The 24,595-nt window shown below is 39.6% G+C and overlaps 1 protein-coding gene across 2 annotated transcripts; it reads left to right on the top strand.

Annotated features, from left to right (window-relative positions):
* Nucleotides 1-2,598: 2,598 nt before the first annotated feature.
* Nucleotides 2,599-17,706, top strand: ca8 (carbonic anhydrase VIII). Of its 2 annotated transcripts, none has more exons than XM_030115626.1 (9): nt 2,599-2,921; nt 6,557-6,742; nt 6,912-7,036; nt 7,614-7,709; nt 8,536-8,598; nt 8,699-8,747; nt 8,903-9,015; nt 13,559-13,755; nt 16,221-17,706. In XM_030115626.1, the coding sequence occupies exons 1-8, from the start codon at nt 2,846-2,848 to the stop codon at nt 13,691-13,693; spliced, it is 843 nt and encodes a 280-aa protein (XP_029971486.1). In that variant the 5' UTR covers nt 2,599-2,845; the 3' UTR covers nt 13,694-13,755; nt 16,221-17,706. The 2 variants fall into 2 exon arrangements, with proteins under 2 accessions (XP_029971486.1, XP_029971485.1); XM_030115625.1 differs by having other exon boundaries at nt 2,600-2,921; nt 6,551-6,742.
* Nucleotides 17,707-24,595: the final 6,889 nt, after the last annotated feature.

Here is a 24,595-nt window from a genome sequence, read left to right as displayed (position 1 = left end):
GAACTGTGCTGGTAATCAAAATAATGCTCCCCTGGTGGGTTTACAGCAGCAGTAACAGCAATACCTGAGTTAGAGTTAATGAATATGCACCAGGAGATAGGAATTATGCAGTGATGCTCAATTAATTTAGTTCTTTAAGCCATTTTTTAATAGTAGGATCAAATTAAAGGAGCTAAACACCATTAAATGATGTGGTTGCAAAAAAAGGAAAAAAAAAGAAAGAAGAAATAATCTGTCTTTATGTTGCAAATCACATTACGGTGTCTCAATTTAGAGTCTCGTTCAGTTAGAAAAACTGCTTTTTGTATTAAAATGTTACAAACAGACAGAATAACGATGAACAAAAAGAATGATAAGATGGGAAAATACTCTCGGAGGACATATGGGGCAGTGAAGAGTTAAAAAGAAACAACGACTGACCATAAGCCTCAGCTGAAGCTGAGTTGCAGTGGCCTTTTGTTTCCTGTAGGGGGAAGCAGTGAGCTGCATTTTGGAAATGACGTGTGTCCAGTGACATTCATCCTGATGGGGAGCTAAACCTGGTTGCATTCCAACTCATGGGACAAGAATAGTGTCTGAATGAGGGAAATCAATACATTTTGAGGTGAAGACATGTTTTAAGGTCAGACTGTGGTCAGGGTTATGCAAAAACCAGGGTCAAAGGTCAAAGGTATAGGGACAGATTAAAGCAGCAGTTGTTAAAGTGAGTAGTGCAGCAGGATGCCTTTTGTCAGCAAAATATTTTCCTTTTATTTCACAGGAGAAAGCCTGAAAGTTAACGATAAAAACTTTCATTTTAGTAAAATACACTTTCAGAAAGTGGATGTAAGTGGAATTAAAGTGCTAAATCTATTTAGGATAAATAGGATTCAGCCTTTAATTGAAGTTTCATGACAGACACATCCAGGTATTTTTTTTTTCTGAGGTATTGAAAAGTTTTATATAACATACGGCTAATCATCATCCTTGAAGGCTTTGTTACAAAATTCCAACAGTAGTGGCACAATGTCTAACCCTAACCCTAACCCAATGAATTTTTCAAAAAGAATAAAAGAGTAGCCAGTGGTGTGATTATGAAAGAAGAGAGTATGAGGGTCACCAGGGGGCCCACAACATTTCCCTGTCACAGATCCTGGCCACGGTGCCAGAGTGGACCACTGGCAGAAAGAGATTACAGGTTCTGTTTCTGGATCTATTGTGGAAACTAGGGAGCTTGCCTTCATTTAGATGGCTCTGAGGACAGTTTCCTGATAAAGAATGTAGGGCAATTAACACGGGCAGCCTGGAGGATATAGATTAAGAAAGAAAAGAAAATCAAGAAGGATCAGCCTGGCCGGGACAAGGAGGCAGAATATTTGTCCCTGTTATATGAATTTCTTTATACAGTCTAAATATTTAAAAGACATTTACCATTCAGGCACTTTTACAATAATTTAGCTTTTATTTCTCTTTTATTTTTCTACCCAGTTCAACCCAATACATATTTTCAAACTAAAAGTATCAAAGTCTGCATTTGGCTGTTATGTATATCATCATAATTATTGAGGATTAGTTATTTTATGCTGCCTTCACTAGCAGTTTTAGCATTAAACTTCAAATATAAATCTGATTAAAGCACAACTTCAGAAGATGTTAAATAAATATTAAGTTTTTCAGTTTACCTATCTCAACATTTTAAATCATCACAGTATGCCATTACACAACCCATCAAAAGCGGACAATAAAAACCCACAGCAACTTACTGTTTGTATGTAAGGTCGCAGCTGCGTTAGCTATGTTTAGCAATAAAAGTATATAATAATTCATGAATCCCTGGCGCTCAGGCCAAGGTTAGAAAAATGTACCTGTGCAAAGGGATCACTGTAGTGAAGAAAAGTTAATAAGAAGGCGCAACATGGATGACTGTTCACCATCCATCATCCAGTTCGAGCAATAATTTTGTGAAATGTAAAAGTTTGGGCTGAACTGTGGTGTTTAGCACTGGAAGTGACTCTGCTCATGAACGTGTGTGCTTAATGGTTGATGTCGTCTCCCCCCCCCCCCCCCCCCCCCCGTGTCCATCTTGAAATCATCAAGGTTTGAGAACAGTTTGGCCTTTCACTTCCTCCGTCCCGCTGCTCTCTGCCTATTTTCTCAACCACTGCTGTTTCCTTCACCCAGGGGTGGATCTGTGGCCTCCAGCACAAACACCAGCATGGCCTTCCTGCTCTCAGTCCAACACACACAAACACAACAGCACCTCCGAGTTACCCAACACAGCAGAGCAGTTCATAGAACAAAACACACAATTCAAATTGCAATTGACTGACATTAACCTTATTATACAAATAAAAAACATTAAATCTGATCCACTATCCAGTTTACGCTGAGAAACACAGAGAGCCCAGATGGATGAGTGGTGGAAGAGAAACAATGATCTGTTATTATACGTGGGATAAAACCAGAGTGAGGGAACACACCTGCGGTCTGCAGAAAAAATAAAAATGAGAAAGAAAGGAAGAAGGAAAGGAAGAGGAGGAGAGATAACAGTAGAGCGAGAGAGAGAGAGAGAGAGAGAGACGGAGAGAGAGAGAGGTGGAGCAACAGAAAGGAGAAAGAGAGAGGTTGTGTGGGCAGCTGACACATCACTTAGTTGCTTTAAAAGGATAAGAGCTAGAGAAAAGTTAGGAGGGTAAAAAGACAGAAAGAAGGGGAAAATATATATATATAAGGTAAAAAGGAGAGGAGTTTTTCAGTCGAGAAATCTATTCAGCAGACTGCAGTAACTTTATTTTGTGTCTGAGGGACTGAGTCCACCCAGAGGACAGACCTCTTTGTACCCGCAGAGAGCAGGCTGACACACACCATGGCCGACAACGTGAATGAGGAGTCGGGGGATTATATCCCGGGGAAAGATGAGCTGGACTGGGGCTACGAGGAAGGTAGGCTGGTCTTCATCAGCTTGTTCAAGGATGCAATAATGATAATGGGGGAGGGTCCAGATGACTCTGAATCCTAAACTTCACTCGCATTGAGTGAGTCTGTGCTGGTTTACAGTGTTGTTATCAACTCTAATTAAATCCCGTGTTTGTGTCAATAGACTGTAGGAAATTATTTACAACAAGACAAACATGTTAAATTGCACATGATAGTCTTCTCTCTTACAGATTGCTTCGCAACACAGAAAAACAAAAGAGAAACAAATCTTCATATGATAATATGAAAAAGTCGATGAATGTGTACATAATCAGACATGATGGTGGTATTAGTTCAAATTACATGGTCTTTCTTCATGAAGGCACTGGTGCATGTTGCTGATGTGGGAAAATAAAAATAACAGAATTAATTTATAGTTCATGAATATGGTTGGATTATTTACTTTCAATACATAACATTTTATTGGTTATTTTTTAAATTGTACTGTTAATAACTTTTATATATGAAATCTTTATAGATAATGTGTGTGATCATGAACTTTTAGTCGTTGAAGGACAACGTGACAAAGCCACTTTGTGAGCCGCCGTCCTCAAAATGAAAGCATTAAAAGGCCAAACAAAGAGGTCGGCAGAGGAAGTCAAATGGAAAAGCTTGATGTTTCATCCTCCACGTCTGTCTTCAAACTATTTGTTCTGTCATGAACGCAGATCTAACAAAGCCACTGAAAACAGTGTCCCCAGGATTAGTGGTTCTCCCGGTGAATGGTAAGATGAGCTTTTGTGTGGCGAAGACGCCCTTTAAACTCACCATGAAGCCAGTTGTTGCATTTTGACTTAAACAAGTCTGGAAATATGACACCTATCATCGCTTGTGGTTAAGGATCACCTGAAGCCAACTGTTTGAATCGAACTAAGCTTTTCTCTGCAGGGTGACGGAAAGGAACGCGGCCTTTCGTTTCTACTTGCATGCTTTCATCAACTCTTCGAGATGATTTACACATTGAGATAAGAGCGGTGTGGTGATGAGTTGTGATGTTTTATTCTTTCTCTCTGCTATTTCTGCCTTTACCGAGCATCGAGGGATGTACTGTCATGTTGAACTGTAAATTTCTTCCTGTAAGTAAAATAAAGGACATTAAACTCATTGTATGCATCGCTACAGAGCTAATGTACGGCTTGCTAATGCTGTACGTGTCCTATGAGAACCTCTTTTCTTAAAGTCAGTCTCATAGTAAACTGACGTGATTGATACAGTCAAATCTGTCAGATATGATTAAATTGGCTCTTTTGACGTTCAAATGTTCACAAATGAGAAAAGATGCTGTCATTCAGGACACTTGACATATAGATGGCTTCGGTATTATAATCCTTCAGTTACAGGGGAGTAAACTTTAAACACAAAGGATACTGCAATTATTAAATATCAGTAATACAAACAGAGACCATTTGACACCTATAAAGCAGTCATATCACTAACAATATCTCTGCATGTTCTGCATGAAGGTCTGGATTTTCACAGTCATGCTATATTTTAAGAGACTTCATAATGGAGTTTTTGTGATGTGACACAAACACTGGACACTGACACGATCTGTGCTCTGAGGAATGCACGATGACTGTTTTCTTGATCGTCTCCCTGCTTCAGTCCCTTTCTGCTTCAAATGGATGATCTGGTTCAGGCTTCTGCTGAATCTGATGACAAACCATTTGTTTGAATCAAGTCCGATCGCCTGGTGATCTCTGCTAAAAAGACTGGAAACGAAAGGAAAGAGTGTGGAATTCTCAGCTGGCTTTCTACCATTCAAGAAAGGGGATGCGAAGATGACACATAAAAATGAGAATTTACATCAGGCTGTGGAGATAACTGCAACTGTACCGGGAAATATCACCTTCAAATGTGAGAATAGCTACAAGGTCGCTGAAGCAGATACATTTTTGCGCTCCGTATAACATCATTCGATGAATTAACTATCGATCGGGAACACTACCAACGACCTTTTTTAGATGAAATCAAGTTATAGATCATGTTTCAAGAGTCATCAAGAGTTTACACTTCCATTGTTCATCACCTTGACATGTTAACAGCGGTGCACCAGGAGGTTAAGCTTAAATCCAAAATGTCAGTTGTTTTTTGGAGTTCTTTTGTCATGATGCTGCAACGACTTGAGAAATCGAAAACTTAAACAAGATAAATGAAACAACACAGCCAAAGACAATTGTGAAATCAGTTCAAAGAAATCCTGCTCGTGGTCTACCAAACCAACCAAACCTAACGTCCTCACCCCTTCAAGCATGTAGGCTCAGTTCTCGGCTCTCTAGCTGCAGCGACACTCACAGCTTTTAGTAAACTGTTGTCAAGGTTTTAGTTGCTGAGGAAAGAGGGAATGTGATGCCCTCCCCTCCCAGCCCTCTTTGGTACGGAGTGAATAGTCTGCCAGTGCGAAGAACTGTGAGGAGCTGGGTTCATTTTCTGGAGGCACTGGAGTGTACTGGATTTTTCCAGAAGCAAGTTTCTCCCCTCTTTTCAGGAATGATTTAGACAACGCACATCTCTTAAAAAACAAATGGCTTCAGCTGAAAGCTGGCTGAATCTGGACTTTCAGTCATAATATTCTTTTGCTCTCTGCCAGTAGAGAAAAACGTGAGTTTATAACAATGTTTCTGTCTTTGAATATATCCTGTTAGTGTTTGTCACACATGCGAACATAAAAATCACTCGTCCCAGTTTGGACTGACTGACCCTCTTTCTGCAACCACAACCTGCTTGAAGTTGAAAGTGCTTTAAACTCTTTTCCATGCAGGCAGCAACGCTCTCATTGTCTGTATCAGGCAAGAAGCCCCGTTCACACGCTTTTCCACAGGCATGAGATGAACAGATGGAAAAGGGAGGAAAAGACTGCAAGGCAATTACAGCCAGTCCAGTTTTATTGTGTCATTAAAACCAAAGTTTTCTTTACGCTCCTATAACAGCAGCTCCTCGCACTGTTTCCACTACTTCAGTGAAGTGACATCAGCTTGCATTTATTTTCAGCTTACATCAACTGTAATGAGGCGCCGTTTGTTGAGAAGTCAACACACTATGCATTGTGCTATTTTATGATTGAAGAAACATTTTGAAAAAGTCCTTTCAAAGTTTAATATCCACAGCAGTTAATGTATTACTACATCAATAAGGCTGCATTTCATTTAAATAGAAGCCTCTTTTTCAGTTTTTTTTTATAGTTTATTTATAAAATAGTGGATGGGATGGTCTTTATATTCATTCTCTCTCAATCATAGCGTCAAAGTTTGGCTATTTTATTAAACCATTCTTAAGTTATTTCATTATCAGTTTTAATACAGATATAATGACCCAAATTATTAGGTTATTGTAAGGTTCTTGCATGATTGGTTTTTATAAGGTTGCAGGTTTATTAAAGATTAAATGATGAAAGTATTTCAAAACATTTTGACTGAAAATGTTGCTGCTGCGGACAGAATTAGTTACAGATTTCCTTCACTATGAAGCTTATTCAATTTTATTTACGTACAATATGTGCTTATCCTAACGCCTGCTGTGTGCAGTGGCCTTGAATTTTACAGCCTTGGCTTGAAAATCTGCCTCCTGTAACCTGTGTGCCTGTTTCGACGTCCAGGTGTAGAGTGGGGACTCCACTTCCCAGCAGCCAATGGGGAGTACCAGTCCCCCATCAATCTGAACTCCAGGGAGGCCCAGTACGACCCTTCGCTCCTGGATGTGGGCTTGTCCCCAAACTACGTGGTGTGTCGGGACTGCGAGGTGATCAACGATGGACACACTGTGCGCATCCTTCTCAAGTCCAAGTCAGGTGACTCCCGGCAGACATCCAACCTGTTGACTTAAGATGTGCAGAGATAAGAGGACGGGTGTGGAAAGCATCGACCCAGCGAATCCCGTCTTATTGTCTCTTTCGCTGTGTTTACTCCATCTTTTGCTTTCTGTGTGTGCTTCCCAACTATTTCCTGTGATGCTGCCAGTGGTCACTGGTGGTCCGTTGCCCAGCGATCATGAGTACGAGCTTCACGAGGTTCGATTCCACTGGGGAAAAGAAAACCAGAGAGGATCAGAGCACACTGTTAACTTCAAGGCGTTTCCCATGGAGGTAGATATTGTAAACTCATACACCCACATAAAGGAAAAGAAAAAAGGTCACGATCATGTGCGTCACCTCATTTCATCTGAAAGGCATAAAGCACATAGTGCTCATGCATTTAGACTGCTGGAAATGTAACTTGCCCTTCTTTAAATAGTTTAGGATTTGCAGCTGTGTGCAGGAAAATAGTTTCATGATAACATTCTCACTCATTTTGGTTTAAGGGCCACACACAGCTGAACCAGTAAAATGACTGGCACAATTTTTTAATAACTCTGCATGGTTTTCTTTGTTTTTTGTGCAAAGACATTTGAGAGCATTTTAGAAAAAGTCAGCATTTGACAAAATGTCCTTTTAGAAATCCTGAACAAGAGCAAAATTTTTAAAGGTTTAAAAAAGCTGTTCTCTCATCTCTTTGGATCGTAAGTGCCTTTTTTTTTTTTTTTTTTTTTTTTTTTTTTTAGAAACTCCTCAGTCACGACCAGCTGTTGGTTCCTTGCTCTCTGACTTACTCGTGCTCCCTAACACCTGTTAACAACAATGGCCTCTCAAGCCCAGCTTGTGCTCTTTGTTTCTGTGAGTGCAGCTCCACCTGATCCACTGGAACAGCACGCTCTTCAACACGCTGGAGGACGCTCTGGGCAAGAAGAACGGCGTCCTCATAATAGCCCTTTTTGTGCAGGTGGGCATCCACAAAAACCTGGAAAAGTAGCCACATCTGATACGTTTGACAGATATTTTCAGTTTACTTGACCTCAACAGTGATACGTTGATGGTCTCTGTACTGTTTCCTTCATGGCCCGCATGCTTAACGCTGCTGACTTTTTCAGCACCTTATCAACCTTTGTATGGTTTTTCCTTCCTCTCATTGTGTAAGTTGTTTTTTAAAAAAATGAATGAACAGGTTAATTCCTGATTATCTCGAACCAACCTGTGTGACTCATTATGAGACTTACCGGAAAATGCAGTTTGATACATTCCTGTGAAATTCCTCTGACGGCTTTAAAAACGGAGATCGTCAGTTTTCCCTACTGGGAATCCTCTTGAATGTTTTAGTTTTATGCTGTTTGTTTCGATCATACCTCAGAGAAATGTCTCGGTACTGATGAGATCTGAGTCATACCAGCTGAGGAAAACACACCCAGGTGACAAAACTTTGGCTTTTTGTCTCATTTTTCTGGTAACTTCAGGCTTGATTTCATAACTCTGTCTGCTTCACATGTCCTGTTTTCAGTAGCGTGTCTTGTTTCTCTTTCCTGTTTACATCCTGTAATGCAGATAGCAACTAAACTGTAGATTATGAGTGAAACAAAGACAATAGTGCAACTTTAGCAGAAGTTCACCGTCAACACAAAGTACGGGAAGCTTGATTAGTCATTTGTTGGAAAGTGTTCAGAAGGATCTTTCCCACAAAGGATTGCTCTTTGTGATCGAGATTTGTAATCAATCAATATATAATCTGAAAAATACCTCTCGAAACCTAAAAATACTTTCTCTGTTTTCCTCAGGTTGGTAAGGAGCATCTGGGTCTGAAGGCCATCACTGAAGTTCTACAAGACCTGCAATACAAGGTGAGAGCAAAACCTTCAACCTCCAAGCTCAGAACACAAGACATGATTTCCAGATGATGGATGAATTGACTAAATGTGTGTGTTGCTGCATTTTTATCAGGGCAAGAACAAGATAATTCCCTGTTTCAACCCCAACACTCTGCTGCCTGGTAGGTAGAAAATGGTCTGATTCCACTTTGCGTATTATCAGATCACAATACAGTTGCAGATAAAGGGAACAGCCATGACTTTTAGACTGAGATGGAAACTCTTCCGATATTCCTGTTTGGTGTTTGATAATGTTTTGTGATCATCGTGTCTTCAGACCCGTTACTGAGAGACTACTGGGTGTATGAAGGCTCGCTGACCACGCCGCCTTGCAGTGAGAATGTGACCTGGATTCTGTACCGCTACCCTCTCACTATCTCGCAGCTACAGGTAAGAAATAGTCATGATTTATAATAGTAAGCCCTGAGGATGACTTCTTTCAGGAATACATTTTCGTTTGACCTGTTTTCAAACAATAACAGATTAACTTTTTTTCTCTGGTTGACAATGTGGACGACATAAAAAATGAATGAAATGGTTTGGTATTGCTAAACATTTCAAGTTATTAAAAGGATTTCTTTTATTATTAATAGAAATTTGACAATTAGGGTTGTTTCATATAAAAATTTAAAAAGAAAAAATTAATCCAATTAAAATCACGTAATATGAACATTTCTATGCAATCCATTCAGCCCCTTTCCAAGTGAAATCCTGATCTGATTGGAGAAATGCTGCCACGAAAAGGAGTGAGATGCTCATCTCTCAATGATCAGAGTGGACAAGAACGACTTTTCACTTTAAAAATATACACGCTTCATTAGTTGAGCTCACAAGTCCATCTCCACTACTATTAAAAATGACCTACACTGTAAAAAATACAGTAAAAACTGTCAAAAAGCAACAGCAAAGCACCGTCAATTCAAAAATTGTGTATCACCGTAGTAAATACACTGAATTTCTGTAATTCAAGAAACAGTGCACAACTGTAATTTTATGGGTGAAATACGTAAAAAAAAAAAAAAAAAAAAAAAAAAAAAACAATATTTCACTGTGATTTCTTCAAACAATTGTAAAATTTATGAGAAAATACCATAAAGACAAAAGTGGATTATGAGCTTAAAATCTGCAGTATTAATCACAGATTCCACTGATGTGTACATTTATATTTACAGGAGAAAACCATTCATCATTCAGCAAGATATACACTGTCATCTCTACAGAAAAAGCATGATCAAAAAGTGGTCCACATATTGCTGATTTAAAGAAAGCCGATATTTCACAATGACATAATATCAGCCGTTGTTATTTAATGTTATCGATTGACTGTTTGGAGCGCAAGGGGAGCGCGTACAATGCATGAGAGTATCCTAAAACAGCGAGCTGAAATAGTGACAGGCTGCATGGTAGCGCAGTGGTTAGTGCTCTTGCCTCACACCAAGAAGGTCCCAGGTTCAAATACCGGTTGGGGGTCGTGGCCTTTGCCTGAAGTAGCTCGGGTTGGCTCATCCTGTGATCCTGAAAAAAGTTGCTTGGGAAATGAATGAATACTCATTCACTAATTTCTGAAGTACTGTAACATATCATACGGTTACTGTTGTGTTTATTGCTGAGATAGACTGTAATTTTGACAGGAGATTATTAGAAATGTTATAAACAGGTTTATGTTTTCACTGTAATCCAGTTCCACTGGAAACAAATACCAGTTATGTACTGCAAAATTAACAGTTTTTTAATGTTAATTCAGGCGTGATTTCATTTCCTGTAAATCAATTTACATATTTTGTCTGGAAAGTTATCTACTGTGCTGCTGTATATTTTACAGGAAATCTCTGGTAACCACAGCTGCCAGCGTTTTCCTGTAAAAGCAACATTTTTTTTTACAGTGTATATCACAGTACAAAGCATCATGGGATTGCTATACTGATTGAATATGATGATATTTATGGTATAATATAAGCTTTTACACAGTAATGTAATCACTTTATGCAGTGTTCATGTAAACAATTCTATCAGATCTCTCAATCAGATTGAGAAAGAAAGTGACTAAATGTGGTGTTTTTTTAACGTTCCCCTTCTCCAACATGTCTGATTGTGATTACCAGACTTCCCGCAGGGTTTGGTGGTGAAATATTCATTGTGTTCATGTGTTCTGAAGTGGAGAGACATATAAAATATGCAGGTCAGCGGCCCTCAAAGACCAGGTTTCATTTGAATGCCTCTGTGTTGGCTGAAAAAAGAATTCTCTGGAATAGAGTGATCGCATTTTATAGCAAATCTTTGAGAAAAGCCTTTAATGTGAAGCAGAAGGTAAATGACATCTGTTCATGTTTAAACGGTGCAGCCCATATCCTGGTGATACATACAGTCAGAAAGCTTCCAGCTCCCTGATATTCACCGTGGAGCAGGAGGCCGTTACGCCCACGTCCAATCAATGCGTCTGATGCACTGCTTTTTATAGATTGAAACTCTCCTCAAGCAGCTGGATGTAAAAGTTGACGTTGGCGTCTGTTTGACATTCACACCCATATCTTAAAGGAAAAAAAATATTCTGTGATGATATTTTACATTCATTTGAAATAATAATATCCATAAAACTCAAAAACCATCATGGCGAAAGTTGAGGTTATTTAGGAAAATAGAGCAGAAACTCTTCAGATGTGTGCAATCTCCTTCTCGTTGTAATTGCGTGCACTTTGACCCCAGCAGTTATAATCCTACCCACAGATCCTGTGGGAGAAAATATGTGGGCTACTTGCACTTTTTCTTGTCTTAAACGATCCGCCCTTGTGCTGGGTTTGTTGGAACAGTCAGGCGAGGACAAATAATCTGTGGCCCAGGTGGCCGGTGGCACTCGCTCATGCTCATGTGCTGAAGTGTCCTTGGGAAAGACGCTGAGCCTCAAGGACGAGCGCCTTACAGGGCAGCTGAATCACCACTGGTGTGTGTGTGTGTGTGTGTGTGTGTGTGTGTGTGTGTGTGTGTGTGTGTGTGTGTGTGTGTGTGTGTGTGTGTGTGTGTGTGTGTGTGTGTGTGTAGGTATATTTACAACACTTGTATTGTTTTCATCACATTAAAATGATTCATTTCAGATCTTTTTGAGATATATTGCTTCCCAGCTTTTTTTTTTAATGAATTTCTTTTAGCATTTGGAAGCTCGTTTTACTCACCCACTAACACCGAACTCTACCTTGATCTGGAAACTGAAATACATTTAAGTCCGAGATGACTGCCGTGAACAATTTTAATTTCTCTCAAAACGACCATGGCCCTTTTAAAAATCCTGAAATCTCAAACCTGATTGAAAATATAAGATTTAATTTAATTTACTAATTAAGATTAATTTCTCTGAGACATAACAATAAAACATGGACATGGCTAATAGCAATAAAGTGCATTAATATTAACTAAACATGAAGATTATGTAACTTTCAGTAATATAATTGTTCTATAGTGCCCATCACAGCTGGTTTGGACAGGATCTGTAAATAATCTAACCGTAAAAAGCAGAAAGCAGAAGCCCGTAAATGTCTGCAATATCTCATCCATGTTTATACAGCACTTATTTAAGCGTTGGGCACTGTTTGTACAATTATGTGCAAACAGTGCTTTTTTTCAAAACTGATTGGAAAACACTCACCATGTGGCAATACAGTGTCACACTGTCCATCACCGATATTCAGACAATGACCGGCAAAATATATGAATGTTCCATGCTTCTCCCCGTGGCTTGATCCTTAATAAACAAGATTAGAGACCCTCATTCAGATTTACAATTTATGCTCCAGAGTCGAAGTCTGCTTCCCACCTACAGCAAGATGTAGTTTAAAGTCAGACTATGTGATTCTTCCAATAAAAAACCAACTTCAAGACACAAATAGGCGTCCTTATGTCAAATGACTGAAAAATGATGCTGAATGCCGCTCCTGAGAACTGCAGAGCTTTTTTTTTTTTCTTATTTTCTGCAATCTGATTTCACTGTGTCTGCAGTCAGCAGAAGTGTTAAATCAGCAGGTCCTGCTCACCTTGAATACACACTCAAACATCCGGCTACAACTGACTGTGCAAGACTGAAAGTGCGTGTGTGTGTGTGTGTGTGTGTGTGTGTGTGTGTGTGTGTGTGCGCGCGTGCGCACACAGTGAATATGTGCCTCACAAATGCCAAACAACAGTTGCTATGCCGACCGGCTCTGCACTTTGACATTGTGCCATAAATCCTCCATCACTCAAAGTCGACACAGGAACTGTTCGGTTTGTTTTGGCCGGCGTGGCCGGACTCTATACGCTACTGTACTTGTGTGAAGAAGCGATAACATCTGTAGTGTCTGCATTTACACATGAGCAGGAAGTCAAGTTTTACATCCTTGTCATTGTTGCCTGTTTCTTGTATAAAACCACATCTGTCATAACGTGAAGTTTAGTGATGAGTAAATGTAATTTTTCCATCTGCCCTGACGCTTGAGAACTAAAAATCATGAGAAAAATGAGTCTCTATATCAACGTAAAGCTTTACTCTGTAGTAAAAACACACGACTCCACATGAGGCCCAGTTTTGTTTTATTTTTCATAAGTTATGTTTTTCTTTCTCAGCACTTGTAATTTTATTAAAGAAACTCGCATAGCGAAGCAAGTATTTGGAGAGCTAACGGGTTCTGGGTTCTTATAATAATATGTCCTCTAATATGATTCGATAACTTTTTGTTCCTATTATGCAAAAGCATTGCTATAAATACAATACTCCAATTCTCTTTTTAGAATGTCGTTTACATCTGAGCATACATTGCAAAGCATTAATGGACAAATTAATTCCTCCAGTAATAAAGAACATTACTCCACACTATGGGCTGATTGTATGAAAAGGCCTCCTCAGAGCTCTTTGACCTCCTCAGAGGATCCCGTGTCTTCATGTTGACTCTTTCCTCTTCTGTTTCTGCAGATCGAAGAGTTTCGGCGGCTACGGTCGCACGTCAAAGGGGCAGAGCTGCCAGAGGGGAATGATGGCATGCTGGGGGACAACTTCCGTCCCACCCAGCCGCTGAGTGACCGGACGGTTCGCGCTGCTTTCCAGTGACTCTCACCCCCATGTGCTCAGTCTGAAAAAGACTTTGGGACTTACAGATATGACGATAGAAGGTAAGGTTAGCAATGATGGATGAATGAGGTTTGTGATTGTGATTTGGCACGTTTTTCATTCAAAACCTTTTTAATTACCAAATGCAAGTTGTGCAGCGCTGCTGAGCAAAAACAGAGGTGAAACAAACGGCCTGGCACTCTGTGCCAAACACTCTGCTCTGTATTTTTAGTCACTTCAGCAGTTTTCCTCGCAGGGGACCGTCTTTAAATGGAAGTAGGCACTCTGTCCCTGTGGGATTCGGGTCCTCTGAAACCACAGCGTAGTGGATCAAGCCCGGGAAGAACTAACCCAGTTCAGTTACTATTCAGGGAGTAGCCTATATACAGCACAGAGTGAGTGAAGGGATCCCAGATTTAGCTCAGCAGCAGTCAAGAACAAAGAAAGACTTTTAGAAGTGATAAAAAATATAAGATTAGTCAGACTGTTATCCTTAATAAAGGATTTTTATTTTTTTTTATTTCTGTAGATTTTTTCATCTACAAATATACAGATGCCAAAAAGCAAAGATATGCAAAACAACTTCAACACAATCTTCTTAAAAGCTTACTTTTCTTCTTATGAGTTTAGGAGTGAGAGATCTGGAGATCTGAATGTTTTCATGGGTGTTTTCCTCGTGCAGAATCAGTGCGTCTTTGGTGTCTCTTTCTGGGTGTTTCCATGCAGTCGTGGCGTTTCAGGGTGATCACATCATGACTAAACTAGTCAGTGAGTGTGTTTGTTCTGGTTGAATCGCTTCTTGTTGAAATGAATCACTTTTTCAGTCTGCAGTAGTGAACATTCAAACTGTGAACTCCCTCAGAGGCCTCCTCTGAACAGAGAAGTCTCTCCTGCAGAGCCGGCTGACATGATTTTAATAACCCCGTGAACTGACTTCTCACCTCGTTCGTCTTTGAGGGACAGCGAGATGAGAGTCAGTGGAGGAACAGAGCGGGGGACGAAAGGTGCTGAAAGACGGAGGTGGAGGAGTGCTGTGTTGGAGGGAGGTGGGAATACCTGAGGGATGGAAGGGGGGGGGGGGCAATGAAGGGAGAAACAACAGAGGTCTATTGTGTGTAGTGTAAACGGACACTGGAGAAACCCACCTGAGAGAAAACCTGTGAGCGAGGCAAGAGGCAGAGGAGATCAGTAGAAGTCCCATGTCGTCCTCCTCAAAGCTTTTAGCAAGAACGTAATTTAATATCATTAAGATCCTGTTGATACAGTAGTATAGAGGAATTTAATCACACACTAGAAAGCAGGGCCAGCTGAAATATTGACTCCATGTTTCAACACGTTCCAATATTTTTTACTCTTTACTTTCTCAATAGAAATTCCTTGTCTTTTATTAAGGATGATTATCAATCTAAACTTTAAGAATAACTGTAGCTTGAATAGATAAAATAATAACACACATCAGCACACTTTGATCAGATTCCATGTAGGAAGAAGAAAATAATTTGCCAGATAAGCCGGAAGAGTTAAATGCGAAGAAAAAGGAAACCCACTGAATGTGATGTTTGTGACGTGAAAAACTTGTAGCCGCGTTGCTGGAAATGAACCGAGCAGAGAACACGCTCGTTCACCTTGTTTAAGACACTTGAAGGTGACTCCTTTGAGAATGGACAAAGCAGGAATGTTCTTTAAACCTTGAAACAAGAACGCAGTGAGCACATGACACATTAGAGTAGTGAGACGGTTTGAGATTAAATGGAGGATGAATTCCAGGTTCTGAGGCTATCTGTGTGGACTTGGTGTGTGTGGGTGTGTGTGTGTGTGAGTGTGTGAGTGTATGTTAGTGCACTGATTTGTCTCCACAATCTAAAGACCTGCTCCGTAGGTGACTTGTTATGTTAATTGTTATGTTTCGGGATTGTGGCGGCCTGGAGGTCACCACTTTCCCCCAGAATCAGACACAGTGAGGATCGTGTGAAGCTTGCACGTTCTCCACAGGTTCCCTCTCGTTTCCTCCCACCGTCCTAAAGCAGGTGAGCTGGAGCTGGTGTCAGGTTGTCTCTGTGTTTGCTCTGTGGTGACCCGGTGACCTGTCCAGGGTGGACCTGTGGATGAAAACAAACAGATGGATCCGAGCTGAAGAAGCTCTCCCACTCTGTGAGCTGCTGTCTCTGGTTACACAACATATCATCAACAGCTGGGATTTCGTTTTTGGCCGCCTAGTTTGTCTTATTACTATTATTATTATTATTTTTACTTTCATCAAAGTGTCAGTTACTGTGAAGTTGTCAGTATTACAGTAAAAGACATGCTTCAAGAGGGAAGCATCATACGGTCTTATCAAGCAGCACCATCATCTTTGTCTGAGGAACCCAATGCTATTGGAGATGTGAAAAATTGAATTTAGAATAAAACACAGAGCTCTCTGCTCTCAACCTTCCTGTTTTTTTTTTTCTTCAGGCAGTCCTGGGGACACATCTGGTTTCACTTTCTCTCGTCTCCTAATCAGATCCACATTTCTTTTTCTTTACAGGAGAGAAGAAAGCGGAGGTGGGAAAAGGGAGAACATAGAAGGACAGAGGAGCAGTTGATGGTGGCAGAATGAAGGTGGACGGACAAAGAAGCTATTGATCGCACACCTTCACTGCCTGCTGCTTTTGTGTGTGTGTGTGTGTGTGTGTGTGTGTGTGTGTGTGTGTGTGTGTGTGTGTGTGTCGATCAGATGATGGATCGCCTCACAGACGCTGATCTCTGCTGTCAAAACAAAAGGAAGCGTGAACCACGAACACAATGTAACTCTGAAAAGCACCAAACACACGTTGTCTTCACAATATCTTTGTACATCTGAGGCTTTGAAATCATTAGATTCAGGCTGTAAATATGTTTGTATGTCAGCAGATCCAGCTTTGAATCAGCAGCAATTAAATGTCATTCCTTTCAGTGATGCATGGCTCACGGAGCTCAGATGATGTGAATCAAAAACTACAGACTGATCATTGTTGACTCTCATGTTTACACTGCAGTGGTGGGGAGACAATAATAAGTATTAGGCAGTGTGTCATATAGATCTGTTTCAACTTAGCTAAAAAAGAAAAAAAAGAATGAAAGTACAAAGTGGATTCATCCTTTTTGAGCCTGAAATTCTTTGAAAATATCATTATTTACTGGAGAGAAAAAAACAAAAACAAAACAAAATCCACTTTTCCTGATAATAATTAGAACCAGTCACTCAATAACGTTCTCTTCAACTCAGTACTTCTTAATTCAAAGGTGCTAGCGAAGGAAATCCACATAAACGTTACACAAAACACATCATTACAGCAACACGTTGCTGTGAGAATGAGAATTAACATGACACAGAGACTTTCCAGTGAGACCTCAAACAGCCCCGTGCATGTTGACCTGCTTTAGGAAACGCAGACCTGATGGGAAGGAGCGATGCACTGCAGAGATCAGCAGTAACTCACAAGAAGCCACTTTGTTCAGCATAATAAACTCAGAGCAGCAGGATGAGTGACCTTTGCAGAGATCTTTATTGTAGCTTTTTCTCTCAACTCTTTCATATGTTGCCTTCACACACAGGATAATATTTTAGTCATACATACGGGAACTGGGGTAGTTACCAGCTTGGATGCTCCTTTTTCCCAGTTTTGTGCAATGTGACTCATATTATTCAAATGATTATCTCTGTTATTTTCACTGTAATCATCCAAAAACTGTGAATCTGGAATCTTTTTTCTTCTCTCTTTTGGATAAAAATTTCTCCTGTGTACCTTGCAAGATGTTTTCTCACAATGTGCAGTTTTAATATTGATTATTTGAACCAATAACATCCACCTGAAGCCCTCTCCACCCTGCCACTCCCTTCACATCATTTTAGAAAGCAGCACAGCTTCAGTCACTGATTTTATATGTAAGTTTGTATATGTTAAATTTTTAACGGTTCTGTGTGACAAACTGTGAGTGCTGATGACTGTTACTGTAAACCAATAATAAACTACAACACTGACTGACTAAAACACCCCCAAGCTGCTACACTGCTGTTTTGCTTTATTTACTATTTTGTGTTTTTTCTTAAGCAGTTTTTATTGAGTGGATCTTGAAAAAAAGACACTTCCCCAGACACTTCCTCCAGCTCTTCCAGGAGGATCCCAAGGCGTTCCCAGACCAGCCGGGAGACACAGTCTCTCCAGTGTGTCCTGAGTCTTCCCTGGGGTCTCCTCCCTTCTAAACCATACACAGATCCATTTTCCATTTCTATCAAGTCACAATATGCCCTGTATGTTTGGAAAGCATTTATTACTATAGTTACATTATCCAACTGCCTTCATGAGTGAAGGATTCGGTATAGGCAGGTGACAGAGTATTTATAGTTTATTATTGCACTTCAGTTGAATTGCACACTTACATTTGCACCGCACAAACGTCGGTACTGTTCACTCACCCTTAACAGTTTTAACATCTAGGATTCAGAGTTAGACAGAAAGGACTGAAGCAGGTGATGTTGACAGTGGAAGAGTCTTTTTTTTTTTTTTTAAATGACAAAAGTGTTTTTGCTTCTGATTCAAAACTATGGTGTAAGTTCAAAACAGATTGGTTAATGATTAAGATGATGGAGCCACACTGAGAAACATATTACTGTAACAACAGTTATAACGTGTGCACAAATTTAATAAAGAATTCAATTTTGACGCCTCATTGTAAAAACAAAGTATTAGTCATGAACACTTCAGCTTCTCTGACTCATAACTTCAATAGTTTTAATGTTAGATGTTTCATGTTGCTGAAAAACGTCTTGAACAAATCATACATCGAACTTTTGAAAGGAGGAACCTGTGATAATGACCTGAACTGCAGCCGCAGCAGTAGTGAGCAGATGTTGAACGCTGCAGTGGCTGTTGCTGAAAAGAAACATTGCACAGCTTTGTCATAAAACTCAGGAAGTTCTCCACAAGGTTCAAGGTGCAGGAGGGACTCGTTTCAGCAATGATCATATCCTAAGGGTGACTACATGAAGCCACTGTCTCTGAAGGGCGTCTAAACCAAAAAATCAAACTCCCTTAAACGTTGTGCAAGAAAATGTGAAACAAACCCTGAAAATGTAGGGAGTACGTTTTTGTCCGGTGAAACAGATGTCAGAGGTCAGACATGTTTTTCCCTCTACCAAGCCAAACCTGTGTGACTCTAGCGGTGAATCAGAGCAGGGGGTTGGTGCGCCGATGTGACTCCTGGCTTCAAGAAGCTCGACTGGAGAGGAATGGCCAACATCAGAATGATCCATACAACAGTTCACATTGTGAATTGATCAACAGACCAGAACAGAGAAACGAACCAAAGCAAGAAAGGAGTAAAACGAACATAAAATGGATGAGTACAGTCCAGAGTGAAGCAGTTCTTAGTTCCTACACTCCTCACCTGCGAAACAAACTTACTGAACAACTGATAATTGCTGACACCTTCACTTCTGTTAAACCAGGCCTTAAAGAGCTGTCATTTGTTTCGACTTTTAAGAATACGCATCAGTAATTTTAATATCTTAATAATGTTTTTTAATTTATTCACTCTCCTTTTCATGCCTTTCTTCACTGAATCCTTTCAATAGTTTTCATAGTCTCTGAAGATTAAGATTCTTAATCGACTTGCTTTACTGTTTTTCCTTATAAAGTACTGTGAACTGACTTGTGTCTGCATGCTGCTCTCTAAATAAATTTGTCTTTCCTTTCAGGACAGCATCAACCACAAAAGAACACAGAATAACTGTGTCAGAATAAGCGTATTTTATCCACGAGAAAAAAAAAATGTCATTCTAATGTATAAGCACAATAAAAAGTAGCCTAGTAATAAATAAAACAACCTACAGGAGGAAATGAGACATATATCAATGTCTCATTATGTGTCAGGGATGATTAAATAGCTCCTGCTCAGCGCTTTATCTTGAACAATGCTGCTATCTGCTGTTGAAAACACGTATAACAGGGGTATTCATAATCAAATAATTAACGTGTAATGCAAAAAACAAAACAAAAAAACAAACAAACAAAAAAAAAACATAAAAAGGGGGAAAAAAATAGGGTCTCGATGCACTGCTGTAGTTTGTGAAATATTGGCACTCAACCTGTTTTTATTTACAATATGTGTCGTAAATGCTGCTCTTCGTTGGAAAAGTAAGCAGCAATGGCAATGATGCTAAATTAAGGAGAATAATCCAGTGGATAACCCTGAAAATAAAGATGTGTGTGATGTTTCTCTGTCTGAAAATGAAACGATAAAATGACATATCGTTCATTTTTGTAAGCGGTCCTCTGTGTGCTAACAGTTCTGCTAATATCCACCAGGGGGCGCATAAACTACACAAATGAAACCGATGGAGCTGAACTATGAAGTATTTTCCCACCGTTTACTCTTTTAAAGGTCAGAGGTGAGAAACATTTACAGGAAAGAAAAAAAAGCTGGTTTTGCTACTTTCTGCTCTTCCAAGTCAAGTCCTTGACTCTCTTTTTAGATTTAACATCATTACTCAAATCCACACAAACAAAACATTTTTCGGCAAATGGAAAAAGATGTAATATCTTTTTCACTTGTCATTCTTCCAATAATTCTGATGGGAAACCAGTGTTTCTTTCTCATTCCAATCTCCAGAGAACTTTCCTTATTAATTACCTTATTTCATTGCAATTTATTTAATTTATTTCTGTAATATTGTGATATATACATGATAACTGAACTTGTATGTGCGCCGGCAATACAGCGATAACAATTAATTTTGAATGATTCAAAGAGCAAAGGCCTTCAAAGTGAAGAAAACATCAGATATGTTAACAAGAAGAAGCTGGTTTAACACTAGAAATAATAACTACACTGACTGAGGTTTACATTGCAGTCAAGTGTGAATATACATGCATATGTATCTCCATGTACAGCTAATTATCTCAGTGTAATGGTGTGTGTTTCGGTGTGAATTCCCCTGCTGTTAGTTAACTTGACCATCTGTCTGACCCTTGCACTGCTGACCCCACTGTGTGTCTCCTTTGTGGCCTTGGCCTAGATCGCATTAGCACAGACATGATTAGCTCCCAAATGACTACAGCACAAAGGATATCCAGGCACGATGGAGGAGGAGGAGGAGGAGGAGGAGGAGGAGGAGGGGTGTTGGTGGGGGTCGGGATGAAACATGACAGAACAAACATCCCATACCATCAAGTAAGTGTAATTTCCATACAATCACAGTATCACTGTAAAAAACTGTGAGATTGGTAAAGTGAAAGTCTGAGCCCACGCAGTCTCCACAGAAAGTAGTTTCTTATGTATTGAACCATCTACCGTTCAACTGACAATCTGGTACCTCCTGTGTTTTTTTTCTCTCCAAATCAACAAGTCAAAAACAGTAAAAAAAAAAAAAAAAAAAAAAAGAGTGAAAATGTCAATCTTACATCACACTTCTTCTTCACACTCCCATAAGTGACACAAGCACCATTGTGGTTTGGCCTTTGACTTTGACAAGCATCTCCTCTGGTCAGAGGGATTGACGCTTTTACCGATGAAAATTATCAGTAAGTTAGAAATCCATCCAACTTAAACTTTTAAGTACCAACAGACTTCATGACGCATGCATGACATTTAATTGTGTTTATCAGGACTAGAATTAAAACACTGCAAATGCCTAAAAGAAGGCGTTGAAATGTTACATTTGGGGATGATCAATCCAAAGTGAAGCAACGAGGAAATATCATATCAAAGATTGAATCAACAAGGGAACACAGAGTGCCAGATGTGCTGCTGCTTTACCCATCTGTTCCATCTTAGCCATTCATATGATGCTTAAAACTGATAGTTTAATATTTTACCGACTATCAGAAGTCTCTGGTGTCAAAACCAGGCATGAGAAGGAGAAAAGCCCAAATAGCTGTTATCCTTTTTCAGGTCACTTAGTATTTTTGAAATCTGATTGTGCATTACTAAGAAATTGGCTTTTGCTTCTTTTGTGTTGTCATATTTCTTCCTGTTATTTATTTCAGTTGACAAAAACAGGAGGAAAAGAACATTCTGTATGCTTGCAAGTGCATCAAGTGCATGAAAAATGATAACAGGAGGAAGAAAGTGCAACAGGAAACAAACTTGACGTCAGAGAACTCTGTAGCTTTCAAAACAACATGCATTTTAAAAACATTGTTTATAGGTGTGGTTAAAATATCACCCAAGAAGAACGGAGCCAAGGTTACAATAACCACAATATAAACCAATAATAACAGGAAAACTAGCAGTTTGATTTAACCGGAATTGTTGCCAAACACTGCTGTTGAACATTTCTGGTGAAAGTTCTTTTCAATATTACCTTGGATGGACTTCAACCCCCACTGCACATTCCCAGATGAATGAATACATGGATGGAGGATTTATGTTTTACAGACAAAAATGTTGGTTTGCTACAACAACAACAACAACTACTACTAGTAATCATAATAGTGTCGTGCTTCTGTGACAACATGCCAAACATAATCATTTATCAACATGGGGATTTCTGCTCTTCTTATCTGAGACAACACTGCCTCCATCAGGTCATATTAGAAATGACAAATACAGCCATGAACTCTCTCAAGCTGCCCAAATGCTGTATATCATATCAGAACTTCAGAGATGATTGTGATTAAAAAAGAAAAAAAAATCTGTCTCCATTTTAAATATAAGAGTGTTTAAATGTGCTCGTCAGCTGAAGCAGCAATATTCACTGTTTCACTGTATTTATCTGCCTTTTTTTTTTTTTTTTTACTTTTACAGGTCTATTTTCACTCTCAAAATGAAGAAATCTACTGAGCATCTCCCTTGAATTCTACCTAAGTAGGTCTAGTGAAAAGAGAGTGTGTGTGCGTGTCCATCCATTCCTGCGGTGCAGCGGAGCATCCAGGGAGCTGATAGAAGCTGAAGTGTAATTGTGTCAGAGCAAAGACCCAGAAAACACAGACAGACAGACAGACAGACAGACAGATAGAGACAGTAAGAGAAGGAGAGAGGGAGTCCACCACATCATCCTGAACTGAGCTAAATGTCATCCGTCCAGGCGTTTCATTATTGGTGGAGCTCTCGGTGTGCTGCATGGAGAAAGCAGCTGAATCTGTGTTGGACTCATGCACCTCCCACCTGCTTCACATGTTTTGCCATCAAGGCTTCAGCTGGTACCGAGCACAGACGAGATGAACATTTATAAATGATTTTGATTAAAAAAATTAATTATAACTGGTCAGTTGGAATAAATGAAACTGTTCTTTTCTGTTAAAGCCTTCAATAAGGGCATCTTCGTGGTGGAAAAGGGAGAGGATATTTTAAATCCCCCTTTTCCTGTTTTATGTTCAGACAAAGTGCATTAAACGTTCAAAACAGCAGCGTCACAATCGTGCATCTTTTGACCTACAAGGATTACTTGTCCAAGTTTATCCATCCGTTTTATACTCTAGCTTTCTGCTGGAAAAGCAGGGTGGGTCGTGCACAGGGTGGTCTCACCGTGAGGTGAGTGTAAAGCAAAACATCCTCATGCTGTCCAGTTTGCAGACATATTCCCTAAAATGTGTCCATTCTAGGTCTATCAGTAACACTACATGCACAAAGTGCATTCTTATAATAATGATATATTAATCATTTGTTTTTTACTCTGTTAGAAACAAAATACAGATCTTAACTTTGCTAATGATAAACAGGAAATCTCCATCCAGTTAAGTTGACGTCAATCTAGATTGTTTACAGGAAGTGAGGCTCACTTTCACTGTGATCACACTAAGGCAGAGAACAACCAGTTATACTAAAATATGGACCAGTTTCAACTTGAAGCTCATTGATACCATGGAAGTGAAAAACAACTGGGAGACCTAAAGCTACACATAATATTATTAAACCTCAAATAACCAGACGAACAAAAATGAAAGACTTCATCTCAAAAATGCATTCATGAAGTTGAGGGCTGCCTGCTCTGGCCCTGGATGCATTTTTGCAGAGGACAAAATTAGCATGTCTTTTAAACGCAATGTTCAGATGACTGGGAACAACAGCAGGTTGAATTAGGTCAGAAATGAAGTAGGATTCTTCTTTAAGAGTCTCGTATTGTATAAGAGGATGAGTCACATAAAGAAACCCAGGAACAAAGCTAACAGAACTTCAGATATCCTTCCTCCGAGCTCTGATTGATTCACATTTTCACAAATGTGATGAAGATACTTGGCCTTGACAAGGGCATCATCGCAGGTCTTTTGTTGAAGCTGCATAAGAATGTCCTGATTTTAAATAAGAACTCGGGGCGTGCGCGCACGTGCACAGAGACACACACACAGACACACACACACACACACACGTGTTAAGAGGGTCATTATATGTTCCCATCAGCCTGCATCGATTTCCTTGTCTCTGAGAAAATAGAAAATTTTAGATGGAAGGAGGGTTGGGGGGGGCAAACAAAAGGAATGTGAAGGACTGTTTCCCTTCATCTCTGGTCTAAGCAGATGTGCAGTGAAGAGATATAAAGTAAAAATAAACTGCAATTATATATTACCACTGGGGAGAAAATAAGGTTTGATAGCAGAGAGATAGCAGCTTGAGATGATAAGAAAACATGCAAGAAAAGAAACTAATGCACTGATGTAATTTGTGTGTGTGTGTGTGTGTGTGTGTGTGTGTGTGTGTGTGTGTGTGCGTGCGTGCGTGCGTGTGTGTGTGTGTTTTTAGATGAGAAACCTCTTTGAAATGGATCAAATTAGAAGACCTTTGGCAAAAGCTTAACAGGCATCTTAATTGTGAGTATTTTTCCTGTAAAAATAGTTGATAATAATAGCCTGGTTTGATGATGAGGCACCAGAAAATGTGATTTAATTGCTTTCAATTCAGATTAATTTAGCGGTGTGTCACAGTTGGCTGGGAGCGATTGTA

The sequence above is a fragment of the Salarias fasciatus genome, chromosome 18 (assembly GCF_902148845.1).
Source record: "Salarias fasciatus chromosome 18, fSalaFa1.1, whole genome shotgun sequence".
NCBI lineage: Eukaryota > Metazoa > Chordata > Actinopteri > Blenniiformes > Blenniidae > Salarias > Salarias fasciatus.
The sequence above is the reverse complement of the archived record's forward strand: the minus strand, read 5'-3'. Positions and strand labels throughout refer to the sequence as shown.

Excerpts from the sequence above, each read along its gene's own strand:
- ca8 (XM_030115625.1), top strand. The coding sequence starts at position 2,846 with ATGGCCGACAACGTGAATGAGGAGTCGGGGGATTATATCCCGGGGAAA. Across the intron at positions 6,743-6,911 it reads CCTTCTCAAGTCCAAGTCAG|TGGTCACTGGTGGTCCGTTG; the intron begins GTGACTCCCGGC and ends TGATGCTGCCAG. Across the intron at positions 8,748-8,902 it reads CCCCAACACTCTGCTGCCTG|ACCCGTTACTGAGAGACTAC; the intron begins GTAGGTAGAAAA and ends TCGTGTCTTCAG.